At 40.1% G+C, this 13,519-nt stretch overlaps 1 protein-coding gene across 2 annotated transcripts in view; it reads right to left on the minus strand.

Moving 5' to 3' along the window:
* kitb (KIT proto-oncogene, receptor tyrosine kinase b) overlaps nucleotides 1-13,519 on the minus strand; it is a 34,319-nt gene that overhangs the window by 18,541 nt on the left and 2,259 nt on the right. For both annotated transcript variants that reach the window (XM_038292795.1, XM_038292794.1), the window contains exons 2-7: nucleotides 11,816-12,091; nucleotides 11,456-11,740; nucleotides 6,751-6,890; nucleotides 2,855-3,023; nucleotides 2,284-2,473; nucleotides 1,148-1,263 (exon numbers count right to left, since the gene is read on the minus strand). In XM_038292795.1, coding sequence (XP_038148723.1) covers nucleotides 1,148-1,263; nucleotides 2,284-2,473; nucleotides 2,855-3,023; nucleotides 6,751-6,890; nucleotides 11,456-11,740; nucleotides 11,816-12,091 — 1,176 coding nt within the window. The remainder of the gene's footprint in view (nucleotides 1-1,147; nucleotides 1,264-2,283; nucleotides 2,474-2,854; nucleotides 3,024-6,750; nucleotides 6,891-11,455; nucleotides 11,741-11,815; nucleotides 12,092-13,519) is intronic.

Genomic DNA, 13,519 nt, shown 5'->3' on the forward strand with positions numbered 1-13,519 from the left:
TGGCTCTTTGGCATGGGGTACATGTCTCCCCTGCACTTTTTCAAACATCCGTTTTACTGTCCAAAAACAAAGTGACGCTACAGTACACGGACATTTATTGAGCACTAGGACCAAGCGGAAAACAGCAGCTCAAACTAAAGCCCCTGAGTTTAGACGGCCCACAAGTTCCTGATTGGCCCACCGTCTTTTCTTGTGTGATTGGCGGTCATCGCTGTCACTTGTGAGAAGCTCACATTACAAACATCTGATGCGCCGCTGAATCAGGTCTGTGATTGGATGGTTAAACACCCTGAAGTTAGTTATATTAAAAAATACTTGCGTCCCCCCACTTCTGAAATCTAAATTTTCTCTATGGTGATCTTGCTCTTTTTTGTAATGATCCATATCTGCTTGAGGCAGAGGCGTATCCCCAACCCAGATAACCAATCCATCTATCTCTGGTAGAGAACCATAATCTCAATCTAATCCAACTTTATTTATATAGCTCTTTAAAAAAAAACTAACATGACCAGAGTCATGCACAAAGATAGACATACTAACACCATTAGAAGCACAAAAGTTATTATAAAAAAGTAACAATCTAGGGAATAAAAGAAGAAAAATCAACCAACATCCTGATATGAGAATTAAACGGTAGAGAGAAAAGATGAGACATTACAAGTGATTTTCAAATGGTCAAAGAAGAAGCCTGCGGTAAGTCAGATCGTATACAGAGACGCCACGTTCTAGGTACGGACAGGAGTAATGATCAGCTGAGGTAAGAGAACAAAGCACTACTAAGACTCAGACTAAGATGTATGACTCATCCTGACTCATCTTTAATGTTCTTTTTTGTTTCTGCATTTTTCATTTATTTATTTTTCCTACTTGTCTTGATTCTGTTTTATTTTCCTATATTTTAATCATATAAAGCACTTCGCATTGTCTTTGTACTGAATTGTGCTTTACAAATAAATTTGCCTTGCCTTGCCTTGCCTTACTTCACACTCGGGAGTGAAACGCTCCAGAATTTGCGACCGTCCACAGACCAGTTCCGACAAACTCCAATCTTTTTGTGTCATAGAGACATCTAATTTGGTTCTAAGTCCACCAGCAGTTTCCGACATCATGTTCTCATTATGCATCTAATAAATACGAGCTCACTTACTGTTAACATATACATGAAATAACTGGTCAGCAGATGCATCTCCATGACTGGCTGAGAAGGTGTAGATCCCGCCCTCAGAGCTGAGGACCCTCACTAGTCTCAGCTGGCTGATGAACCTGATGAGGAAATCAACAGACTTCAACATTTGCTCCCCCGCACACACACACATATACTCGTTCTGCCATTAAAGTGAGGACCATGTGTTGACTCCCTTTGACTTCCATTGATTTTCAGTCATTTTTAACCTCTTCTATAGCCTGACGTAGTCCTACTCAATTCTAGTCAGAATATGAGTCTGATACTGCTCCATAGAGCTGTGATTATGGGGCGTGTTTTGAACGAACCAGGAAAAAAAATGCCTCTGCACTCAATTGGATAGACCTACAACCAATAAGAGCAACGGAGTGCGTGACGTATGTTAAGCGACGCATAGTTGTTGTCAACAAAAATCAAAGCGTGCAGTTGCACGCCTAGAATAAGAAGATGAGCCTTGATCGCGTTTCTCTGTTCCTCTTTTAAAATTAATTTGCTGTCGATATCTTCTAGAACAGACCTAATAGCAGAATCTACTCACCTCAACTCTCCGGCGGCAGCCATTGTTGTTGTCACCCAAGCGCGCTTTGGTCATGTGGTTGATTACGTTACTGTTGATCATCTGTCCATCATCGTATAAAGCCCGCCCTGACAATTTGATTGGCCCGCCAGATATTGTGCTAGCGTACTCGCGCTACTATTGAGCAATGCCAGACCGAACTTTCCGACCTCAAACGTTGTGGGCGGGACTAAGTTCGGAATGGCACCCAGGCTACCTCTTCTATGCCCTAACCCTAAAACTAACCCTAAACCTAACCATTACCAATGAATACCTCACCCTAACCCTAACCAATTGACACCTTAGCCCTAAACCTCACCATTAGTAAAATAGCATCTGAGGACCAGCAAAATGTCCTCATTTTGCAACAACTGGTTCTCAATCTGATGCTGAAATTGGAAAAATTGGTCCTCACTCTGAGGGCTAGACAGGTAACCCCCCCACACACACACCCACAAACACACACATATATATAAAAATATTTATATATATATATATATATATGCAAACATACACACACACTACAGCCTTGAATATAGTGCACCTATATTTATGGCGGCGGACGGTGATGACATGCTCTGTGGTGTTGAGGAGATGCTTCCCGTTGTAAGACCAGGACATGGAGCGCGGTGCAGGATAGGCGTCAAACTCCACTCTGAGGGTCAGGCTCTCCCCTTCTTTAACATCTGCTTTGACTGGACTAGGACCTCCAAACACGGCAATGAAGCCCTTATCTGAAGAACAGAGAGATTGGTTTGCTGCGGCAGTGCTGTATAATTATGGATAATTGGAAATCAATTTGCATCACTTCATTTTGAGTTATGTTTCAGTTTGCTGAGTCATGTCTTAAAAAAATAATCACAGTGTGCTCTCATAAGGTTATTTACGTAGTGACAGATGCTTTCCTGAGGCTCTGACTGGGAATTTGCATTATATGAAAATTAGAAAATTAGACACTTGGAGTCTGTGATATATTTCAGCAGGATCGAGTTCTGCTGGACAGGATTTGTTTCTGGAAACATAATGATCCTACGTTTAAAATGAGGCTGTAGCTTTAAAGGGCCTGCACTCATCAGCTAGACGTATGTTAGCCAAGTATCATCTGTCAGACTTACCACGGATGTCCAGCTTCACTGTTGCTTCATTGTGGCCTTTTTCGTTGTGGCCGTGGCAGCGGTAGATTCCAGAATCTGAATGGCTGACGGCGGCGATTTCAAGTAAAGCTGAACGAACATACCCCTTAAAGCTCTGCAGGATGTTTGACGTCCAGGTCTCTTTGGGAAGCTGTGAGTAATTTACATCAAACATGCCACATCAGACTGTTTATATCACCCAAACCATTTTTTACCTAAATTTAGCACAACCTCATATATAACCAGTTCTTTCAGATAATTACCAGCCTTTTTGCTTTTAATCGCCCAACTTAACCTTTTAAAATACATATAGATGCTATTTATAATATTAACCTGTTAATTGGTTGCACCAAAATCAACAAAAATTATTTAGAAGTGCCTAAAAAGGCATAAATTAAATCTGCTGCTATTCTTTAATCCTTGGGAGGATCTAGTCTGTCATACAGAGCTGTCATAATGGTGGAAATTAGCCTTATTATGGCGATATGCAGGTTAAAGTTAACCTGACAACAGCCAGATGCATGTCTCACTCCGCCTAGCTCCACTCACATACATTTGGGAACCCGCCATAGGAATTGCCTTTACTGAAGGCTGGGCCTTATCAAAACTCCTTGCATATGATTGGATAAGCCACTTGTCTGTCATCTTTATTGACGTGCTATTTCAACCACTCACACCGAAGCTAACCCGTGACGCTGTGAGAGGAGGAGCCATTTGGTAGATCAAGCTCTTGCCAAATCCGGTCGGGAGAAGGGCGAAAACATCGTTTCCACCAACAAAAGCCTTCAAAGCCGTTCTCTGATGTTCTTTTAATGAAACAATATCAGATAGATTGGACAACACAGAAGAAATAGCAGCATCAATGCTAACGCTTGCTTCCTCAATGCGAGCCGCCATTGTTGTTGGAATCTCACGTTCGCTTCTCCACTCCAGGACACACCCGCCCTGCGTCCTGATTGGACAGACCATAAATTCGGTTGGGGAAATCACTTTCAATGAGCGGGTTCCCAGATGTATGTGAGTGGAGCTAGGCGGAGCGAGACATGCATCTGGCTGTTGTCAGGTTAGGTTAAAGTAGCATTTCTAATGATACTGCCACCTGTGGCAAAAATACAGAACTGCAGCACACTTCTGCTTTTTCTTGTAGCACATGCTCATACTTGTTTTTTATTTAAATATATTTTTTTTTTCACCCTACACGGCGTCTGAGTTAAGCTGCGTGCCGGTTGCTTCTGATAATCCACAAAATCCATCTTGAATATAACACTTCAGTTGTTTGCTATGTTATAGATGCAATAGTTCTGTCATAGTTCTGGTTCTGTTATGTTTTTCTTTTGAGTTTTCAGTTTTACTTTGCTCCATATTTTCTATTTTTAGTGGTTGAATTCTTATTTTGTTGTGTTTTCTGGTTATTTTCAGTTTTCAGGTTTTCATATGTTGCCCTCTGCTGCCCTCATCTGTTCTCCTTTTTTTCCTAGCTTCTTTCCTGCTCTGCTCTTTTTCACACCTGCTCCCAATCTCCTCGTTAGTCCTCTCTTTGTTTCACTCTCCCATAAATACTCTCTGTGTGCAGTTCTTCAGTGCTGGTTCTTTGTCAAATATGTTGTTTGATTTTTGGATTCCTGCCTCCGTGTTCAGTTGTTTGATCACTAATCATAAAATTATCAAGAAGCTCACCTCTGCCTCCCTGCCTCTGCATTTGGATCCCCAAACCTCAACCAAATCCTGACAATTTTGTCAGGATTTGGATTCTGTCCTGCATGTTTTAGATGTCTCAATTTTTCATCACACCAGAAAAGTATGCATAATTAACAGGGTCCTGCAGCACTTGATTGCAGAGTAGGAGCCCTTATTTGAATCAGGTGTGCTGGAACTGAGCGATATCTAAAACCTACGGGGGTCCCTGAGAACCAGGGTTGGGAACCACTTTGCTAAGAAATAAGCTTTTTTTTCCCCAAAATTACATAATTGCAATACTCATTGTTGGGTTAATTAATTGAACATAAGTTATTCTACTTTAATCATATTACTTTAATCATATTATACTTACACATTTTGTTATCTCTATCTTACTCATATTACAAAGAGTGTTAAAACATTTAGTTTTGTTTGCTGTGTCATTAATGTTTTTTAAGTCTGTGCAGGAGGGATGTTGACTGCGACTGCTGTTAACAGATGTCGTTAAGGGTGTGGAGGAGAATGGAGAACTGTGCAACTAGATAAGGAGAGGGGTTCTCCTTATCCTCTGATGTTGTTTGATGTTGTACGAAAATTCTGGTTTCAACTGGGTTCTGTTCCCTCCCCCTTTAGCGGTTGAAACCACATTGTAATCAGGGCGTTTCTTCAATAAAGGGCTTGGAGAGCAGATACTGCTTCAGAGTGGGTTTGAAGTTGTAACTGAATGCAGTTTCTGATCCCCTCTCCTTGCAAGTAAAATATACTAAATTCTCTGTGTCATTCTTTGTGCAGGTTGCTGAATAAGGTGTTTGGTGTTTAAACCTAACACTCATTTACTGATTATCAACATTCTAAGCAACCTGAATATTAAAATGTGTGTGTCAGACCAGCTATAACTCCCTAATAGTTAGCACTAGGGATGCACGATATAATCGGCCCCCTATCGGTATCGGCCTGTATCGGCCTTAAAACTGAATATCGGACATCGGCCACCCAACCGATATTTAACCCAATATTTGATCAGCTTCTGAGTTTCTAAAGTCTAAAAAAAAATAAAAAAAATAAAATACTACTACTTCTCCCTCAATAACTTCATTTTTACAGACTTAGAAACTTCTAAAGACGAGGGAAAAAATATTGATACATTAAAATATCACAATATCTTCATATGCTGATATATTGCCATTTAAAAACATTATATCTAATGAAATATTGCTATATGTCATCGAAATTTTGCCATATTTTTATATGGTAAATGGTAAATGGCATGTACTTATATAGCGCCTTTATTCAAGTTAGGAGACTTGACCAAAGCGCTTTACACCACATTCATTCACCCATTCACACACACACTCACACACTGATGGTGGCAAGCTACATTGTAGCCACAGCTGCCCTAGGGCTCACTGACAGAAGCGAGGCTGCCGTACACTGGCGCCACCGGGCCCTCTGACCACCATCAGTAGACAATGCAGGTGAAGTGTCTTGCCCAAGGACACAACGACAATGAAAGTCGGAGTCGGGGCTTGAACCGTCAACCCTTCGATTACAGGGCAAACTCCTCCATCCAACGCCACTGTCGCATATGTTGATATATTGACGCGGTATCGATCTATTTTACTAACAAAATCTCACAAGAATTTGCAAAATATCACGAGAGTTTGTAACAGAACGATGCAATTTCACGAGATTTTGAAAGTAAAATAGATCGATACCGCGTTTTTAAAAATCTATTTGATATCAGCATATGAAAATATATTTGAGTATATTTTTTTTCAAAGTGTCAGAAATGGATAACAAAACTGCTATTTTCAAATTTTTTTTTTTTTTTTTGTCCAGCTTTAACATCGGTATCGGTTATCGGCTACATGCGTTTTAAAATATCAGCATATCGGATATCGGCCAAAATCCCAATATCGTGCATCCCTAGTTAGCACATACAAAACCAATATAATTATTATCAAACCTCTTGAAACTTTGAAAGTTTACAGCTAGCTTTTTGACTTTCTAGGATGGCTGTGCTGCTTTTCACATTGTAAGGCCTTAAAGTGTTTGGATTACTTTTTTATTGCCTGTTTTTTAAAAACATTGTTTCCACATAGAATGCCTCTAAATTCGGACACCAACGTATATAAGTAATTCATTTGAAAATCAGGCAGAGGTGAAAAAAGTGTATAAAATACTTTGAAGATTCATCTTACCGCTCCTGAAGGGAAATCCCATCTAAGACTGAAGTCTGAGTTGACATTGCTGGAGCTGCAGGTAAGCTCAAATGGCTCTCCTGTTTTCAAGATGATGGTGCCGTTTTGGGAGAGGCTGATCACTGGAGGCGATTCTGCGACTGCAACAGGGGAGACAAAGGCAACGACATCTTAACTGTGCTTTTAGTGAGGTCAAACAAGCTCGCACATTCTGATCACAACACTGGTGTGAAAACATCAAGCCAATTTCATGGGCTCTGAGGAATATTTTTTTATTGGGATACTTTATTAGGAAACCGCTATCATAAGTATTCCCCATTAAAAGTGTAACAAATGGGTATCATGTTAACAACCAAGATAAATGATCCTCAGGGTGGGTGTGACCGGTGCTTTGTGCTCACATGATGCCACACAAAAAGCTCAGTGTATGCGAGTTCACAGACGCTTGTTTGCTTATAAATGACATGGTTTATTTTTACAATCAACAGCCCAAGGAGCTCAGATCATTATTGTTTTCTTTTTTTTTACCCCAGTTATTCTGCGGTAATTCTGTTTAACCTAAACACAAACTTCACAGCTTTGCTCAAATCCCTCGACTCCTCCTTCCCACACGTCTCCTCTTCTCCTCCCCATCAGTCATAAGCAGACCATCGCAGTGCTTCCCCAACACTTTTGTCTCCATGTAGACACAGTCCTCTTGAGAGAAGAACAAGTGTTGATTCAGTGCTGAGGATGAGAGGGCCATCAGTTTCAGCTTATTCTTCTTAAAGTTACATTTTTCATTGCTTGCATCTCTATAGATTATAGTTTGAATCCAGCCAATCCATTTTCTATATTCATCAATAAGGGAATTACTTATTAATTCATCATCTGACCATAGTGTTATTAAAACATCTGATGATCTTGTGTCTAAAGGTTTGTTTTCTTAATATTTAATCTTTTTTAGCCAGTATGATGATAAATCCAGCTCTTTTGTGAAGGCCACCAATGTTTGCTAGTGAAGATTAAAAAATAAACAGCATTATGAAGACCAAGACAGGGCAGGGACAAAGTTGTAGAGAAAATTAAAGCAGAGCTTGATTCTAAAACAGCTAAAAAGGCACTAAAAGCTAAAGGTCTATGCCACTTCACAGCTATCATGGTATAAAAATAAACATAGCCATCATTAAGGGTGTGCAAAATATTCGTCATGATGATGCATAGCAATTCTAATTTTTGTGATCTACTGCATCGATTCTTGAAGGCAAGAATCGATTATAAAAAATAAAAAAAAATTAAAAAATAAAATACATTAATGGCTGGCGCACATCAGCCAAACCAAGTGGAATACAACTTCCAGTCCAGCAGATTTCGCTGCGGATGTGTTGATGCCCGCTGCCTTGTGTCACTAGCATTTCCGGCCGCGGGATACTGAGACGAGTCATTCGTAAACAAAATATGGTGGAGACTGAGAAAATTCCCCCCCCGGCTCCATTACATTTCAAGTCAGATGCTTGGATGCATTCTGGCTTTAAAAACAAAGAAGGTAAAAATGAAATTGATATGATGCACGTAATTTGCAAAAGGACCACTGAGGCTATGTAAACAGCACTGATTATCCTTATTTTATTTTATGTTTGATGAATCCTAAGATCTTTTTGTCAGTGTTTCCACACCAGTAATAGCAATATTTCTGTCCAGTATTTGTTTTCATGGCAACACCTCCAAAAGTCATTTCAATAAATACAGCTATGAATGAATTCTGTTGCTTCAAGTTTCGTATCAACTGAAGACACGATCCAGATCACACACAGCCAGTCAGCCACTGGTAAGGGCTGTATCTTTTTCTTACAGTGTTCAGTGAAAATATCGCAATGCATCGCGATGCATCGCAATATTTCAAGTATCATAATGCATTGTGATAGAATCGCATCGTGGCATGTGAATCGTGATTCGAATCGAATCATGACTTCTTTGCCAATACCCACCACTAGCCATCAACCTTAAATGGCTGTTTAGGTAAGCAGAGCAGCAGCCCAGAGGTCTATGATACCTCTGTAGAGATCCACAGCTCGGGTCATTAAAAGGACCATTTTTAAGCAAACAATACATAAGTATGATGACCCAAAAAAGTCCAGTTTTATAGTTTTTACAAAGCTTTTAGGGCTGAAGCAAAAAAATGGGTACATGAGCTCCAAGAACAACAATGAGCCACGCCTACATGTATGAGATAAGATGTATCACGGTTATTTGACTCCAAATAATATTACTGACCAGATGGAGCTATTTTGGTGGGACAAGATTCAGGTGTGGAAGCAATTAACACCAAGAAAAAAGAAATACAAAAATACTTCTTTGTCTCATCAAACTTAAAAAATAATAATAATAATTGTAAAGATTTTGTTCACTATTTTGTCAGTTATTGTTATGATTTCACAATATTACAAGGTATTTAAATTGCACATAGGTTAAACATATACACCCTCAAAATAAGGGTAATTAAAAGAAAAATGTTCTCCTGATATTTTAGGAAAACATTTGCTCTTATCCCCTGTTTTTTTTTTTTTTTTTTTTTTAACAAGTTCGATACTGAACTATCATCAGTGTTGGGAAAGTTCTCTTTCTACGTGAACTAGTTCAAAGTTCAGTTCACACATTTTAAAATGAACTAGTTCAGTTCATAGTTCACAATTCCAAAAAACGAACTAGTTCATAGTTCTTTTTTTTCTTTTTTTTCATATATTGCTCAATTACACCATAGCCTACTGTAGAACCACAGACAGCAATTATTTTATCAGTTGTAACACTGAAACTGTGCGTCAGATTTCATCTTCATATCCAGTTTTGAATCCTTATCCAACCAGGGTTTACATTAGCATTGAGGGGACAGCATTTCCCCATTGTTGCTTTAACGCTTTGTTGCTGTCCATTCACTTCACACTAGTAGCAGCTGCAGCTTTCACCCCTACAGTATATTCTCAAAAACATCAGGAAAATGTGCTGCTTGAATGGTCTTTTTTATGAGTAATTATTAAAAGAAAAATAGGAAAGTAGTCTTTAAGGTGCAAATGTTTTTTTTTTTTTTTATAATTTTTTCCATTTGAAATTCCATTTCAATACATACTAAAAAGGAATCCTGGAAAATTATACCAGGCAGGTTTAACAAACAAGTTACATGGATAGTAAAACCCTCAAGAACAGGGGTCTTCTTTTCCAGACCAAGGACCCCCAAACTGATGGCGAGATGGAGCGGGGACCCCCTAACTATATATATTGTATGAAATTGTGTCCTATAGTCACTCTATTACAGATGGAGTAATGTAAAGAAATTAATTTCTCCCTGGGATTATTAAAGTTTTTCTGATTCTGATTCCTGGTTGTTGTGAAGGAAACGGTGCCCAGCTTGAAAGAGCTCCTGTGTGTCGCTGAATGTGTGCATTGATGACTGAAAGACATCTTTTGTCTCCATTTATCTGTTTACTACAGTGTGTTGATTTCATGTTAATGAGTATTTAAAGACATTTCAATTAGTGGGGAAAAAAATTGCAGGGGGGGAATATAAAAATATCAACTAACCATGCAGACCCTCATGCAGTACCTCCGTGGACCCCCTAGGGGTCGCGGATCCCCTGTTGAAAACCTCCGCTCAAGAAGATTTTACTAACACAAACTGAGGGACCAGGCTGAGGTAGGAATTTAAGGTTACTGAAGTGCGGATTTTTTTACTGAAAGCCGGCGGGCAAACTTGTTGCCATCATCCTCACCGACCACCTGGTCATAAACCTGTTTTAAGTCGCCTACATGCTGCTGTTGCTTCCACGCTGCATTTTGTTTTGATGACGCACGCGGCTGTAGGCTACGACACCAGTAGCTGGTGTTGCCAGATTGGGTGTTTTTCCCGCTACATATTAAGGCCTGTTTACGGTGTGATTTAGCCGGGGTTTCGCCTGGAGGGCTTTATAGAAATCTGGCAACCTATTGAACCAAGTTGAACTGAGAGAGCGTGCCGTTCACAGACACCAGAATGAACGAGTTCACAATAACGTTCATCAGGCAATAATGCAGTACGTTCAGTTCACGTTCGCCCAAAATATGAACGAGTTCATGAACTTTCGTTCAATGAACGCGTTCAGGCACAACACTGACTATCATAGTGAAAGATTTAAGTTTTTAAAACAGGCAGCTACCAGACCGCACAGATTAAACCTTTGTTTTTTAGCTTTTAAAATTGTTTTATTTTATTGCATTTATAAAACAACCTTAAAATGTTATAATATAGAATAAACCTTTGGTTCAACAGCTCATAATTCATCTTATAAATGGTGTATGTGGAACACTTGGTGAGCAAATAAAGATAAAGAACATAATTTCCCTTTCAGTACTGTTTATTTTAGCTGCAGTCCTCCTCACAGCCCATATGCAAAAAGGAAAACCTTTGGCTTTTAAAAAGAAACATTTATCATGGAGAGTGCCTCGATTGAAGGTAAGAAGCAATATTCTTTGTCCAGTGAAATACAGTGTAGATGCTACTATCTCCAAAAATGGATTCCTTTAGAGCATCACACACAGTGAGCACTCAGTCTGTTCCCTTCTCTCCTTTCTAACTTCATCAACACCCATGAGACAAATCGAGTGAAGCGTTGCCAATTGGAATACTAATGTGAGGCCCTTCAGGCAACATGAACCACATGTTACACTTTTCTTTTGCTTCATATCTCTTACTCACCCGGTTGAACGTCCACGAAATACGGGCTGGACATGACCTTGAATCCACCCAGCTGTCCCACACATCTGTAACAACCCTCAAACTCCTTGGTGGCATTGTTGATGATGACCCCTCGCTGTCGGTGGCCGCTGTAAGTCATTCCTGAGGGTAAACGTTTTCCATCGCAGGTCTCCAAAGCCAGGTTGGTGACCTTTGGGTCGGTCGCAAGACAAGGGATGATGAGGTCCTGACCGGTCCGCACCTGCATGTTGTTCACCATTTTGGGCTGGAAAGCATTCTGAGGGTCTGGAGAGATAACTTAGATTAAAAACTCTATACTGCTATAGGAGGTACATGAGATGTCTTATTCTGAGCACCCACCTTTTACATAAACATAGATCGAGCTGTGCTGCAAGGTGCTGTTGTTAACACAAACATACAGACCCATGTGGTGGCCCTTAACCTCTGAAATTTTAAGAGACGCTGTCCTTCCCTCCTGCACCTCCCCATCCAGCCTGCGATTCTTTTCCCTCTGCCACCTCAATGTGAACGGGGGACCTGATGCTGTGGCGTTGTCATGGCAACGCAGCTCCAGCTTACCCCCCTTGGGAACCACGGTGTGAGGCCCAACAGGGAAGATGGCAGGCTTGCTCCACACTTAAACAGAAGAAGAAGGAGGAATCAGGTTAAGGACTCAGACCTGTGAACTTTAGTGCCTTTTACTGAGAAAGTAGAGTGGAGGATAACATTACCATCAGCTGCAAAATTGCTTCTTTTGCTAGTTTGTTCAAGCTCAGCTGGATTTGATGGAGAGCACAAGTTCATGTCATATTTTCCGAGACTCAAATAGATTTATGTTTGGATTGTAAGTAAGCCTTTTAATACCTGCATATGTTTAGAACAAACCCAGCTCAGGCTGTATGCCATGGGGCGTTGTCCCGCTGAAAGTTGAACCTCTGCCCCAGTCTCAGGTGTCAAGTTCTGTCCAAGGATGGCCTTGTGCTTAGCTCCATCCATCTTCCTATTAACTAAGACAGCAGTCTCTGTACTCTCTGAAGAAAAGCTATCCCACAGCATGACACTGCCACCAGCGAGGATTTCAGTGGTTTACCAGCACACGCAGCATTTTTTTTTAAATTGTCTGAACAGTTAAATTATCTGTCTCATATGAAGACTTTCCTTTTTTAACGTGTTTCCTTTGTCCTCCTCACAGCTTGTGGCAAACCGCTAATGATAATTACTATGCCTGTTTTCAGCAATGATTTCCCTCTTGTCATGCTTCCATCAAGGACAGATCTACAGAGCGATAGAATCCCAGGTTATCACCACTTAATTTTGGACCATGAAATTAAATCTCAATAAAATGCACTTAAACTCATGGTTATAAACCCTAAAATGGGAAAATAAGGTTAGGTGGCACAAAAATGTGTTCAATGCACTCTGATAAAGACTTTTTAGTTACCAATAAAAACATAATAAACAAGCTTGAGTACACTAATGTGATAGACTTAAGAAGCTGTAAAGGAATCAGGGTTGGTATTTCTGCTTTCACTGAAGAGAGTCTTTAACATTAAATTTAATTGCAGCTTTTATAATGTGATGGTTAAATAGGATGTTATATCTGGCACAATGCCCGTTTAGGACCGTGTGCTTTTTAACCGCCGCAACTCAACTGACCAATCAATAATTATGAGTAATCCAGCCACTGAGTAGATAATCATGCATAAAAGCCCCTGCCTTCCATCCCTTAAAGATGAATACAGCCTAAACCAACATTTTTAGTTTCAGTTAAGCCCCCCATCATCCAGAGATTTTTCACATGATAAGCAGCATTTCAAGAGCAAGATTTTCATGTGACTGTGTTGCCTCAGGGCTGGAGTGGAGCTCTGACGGAGCATCTGGATGCTCTCCCTCCAAAACATCAATAGACTATCTGTGTTTACTCTGGCAGTGGGCGCATGTCTCCCGGCTGATCGGCCTGTTTGGAAAAATATGCCGTTTAGGCTAAAGGTTTTGTGTAAAAACCTGAGGCAGTTTTAAAGTCAACATTCTTCGGTTTGTTTGTTTTATAGCTTTTTTGTTTGC

Source organism: Cyprinodon tularosa, unplaced genomic scaffold, assembly GCF_016077235.1.
Source record: "Cyprinodon tularosa strain WSP-4 unplaced genomic scaffold, ASM1607723v1 ctg318, whole genome shotgun sequence".
Classification (NCBI taxonomy): domain Eukaryota; kingdom Metazoa; phylum Chordata; class Actinopteri; order Cyprinodontiformes; family Cyprinodontidae; genus Cyprinodon; species Cyprinodon tularosa.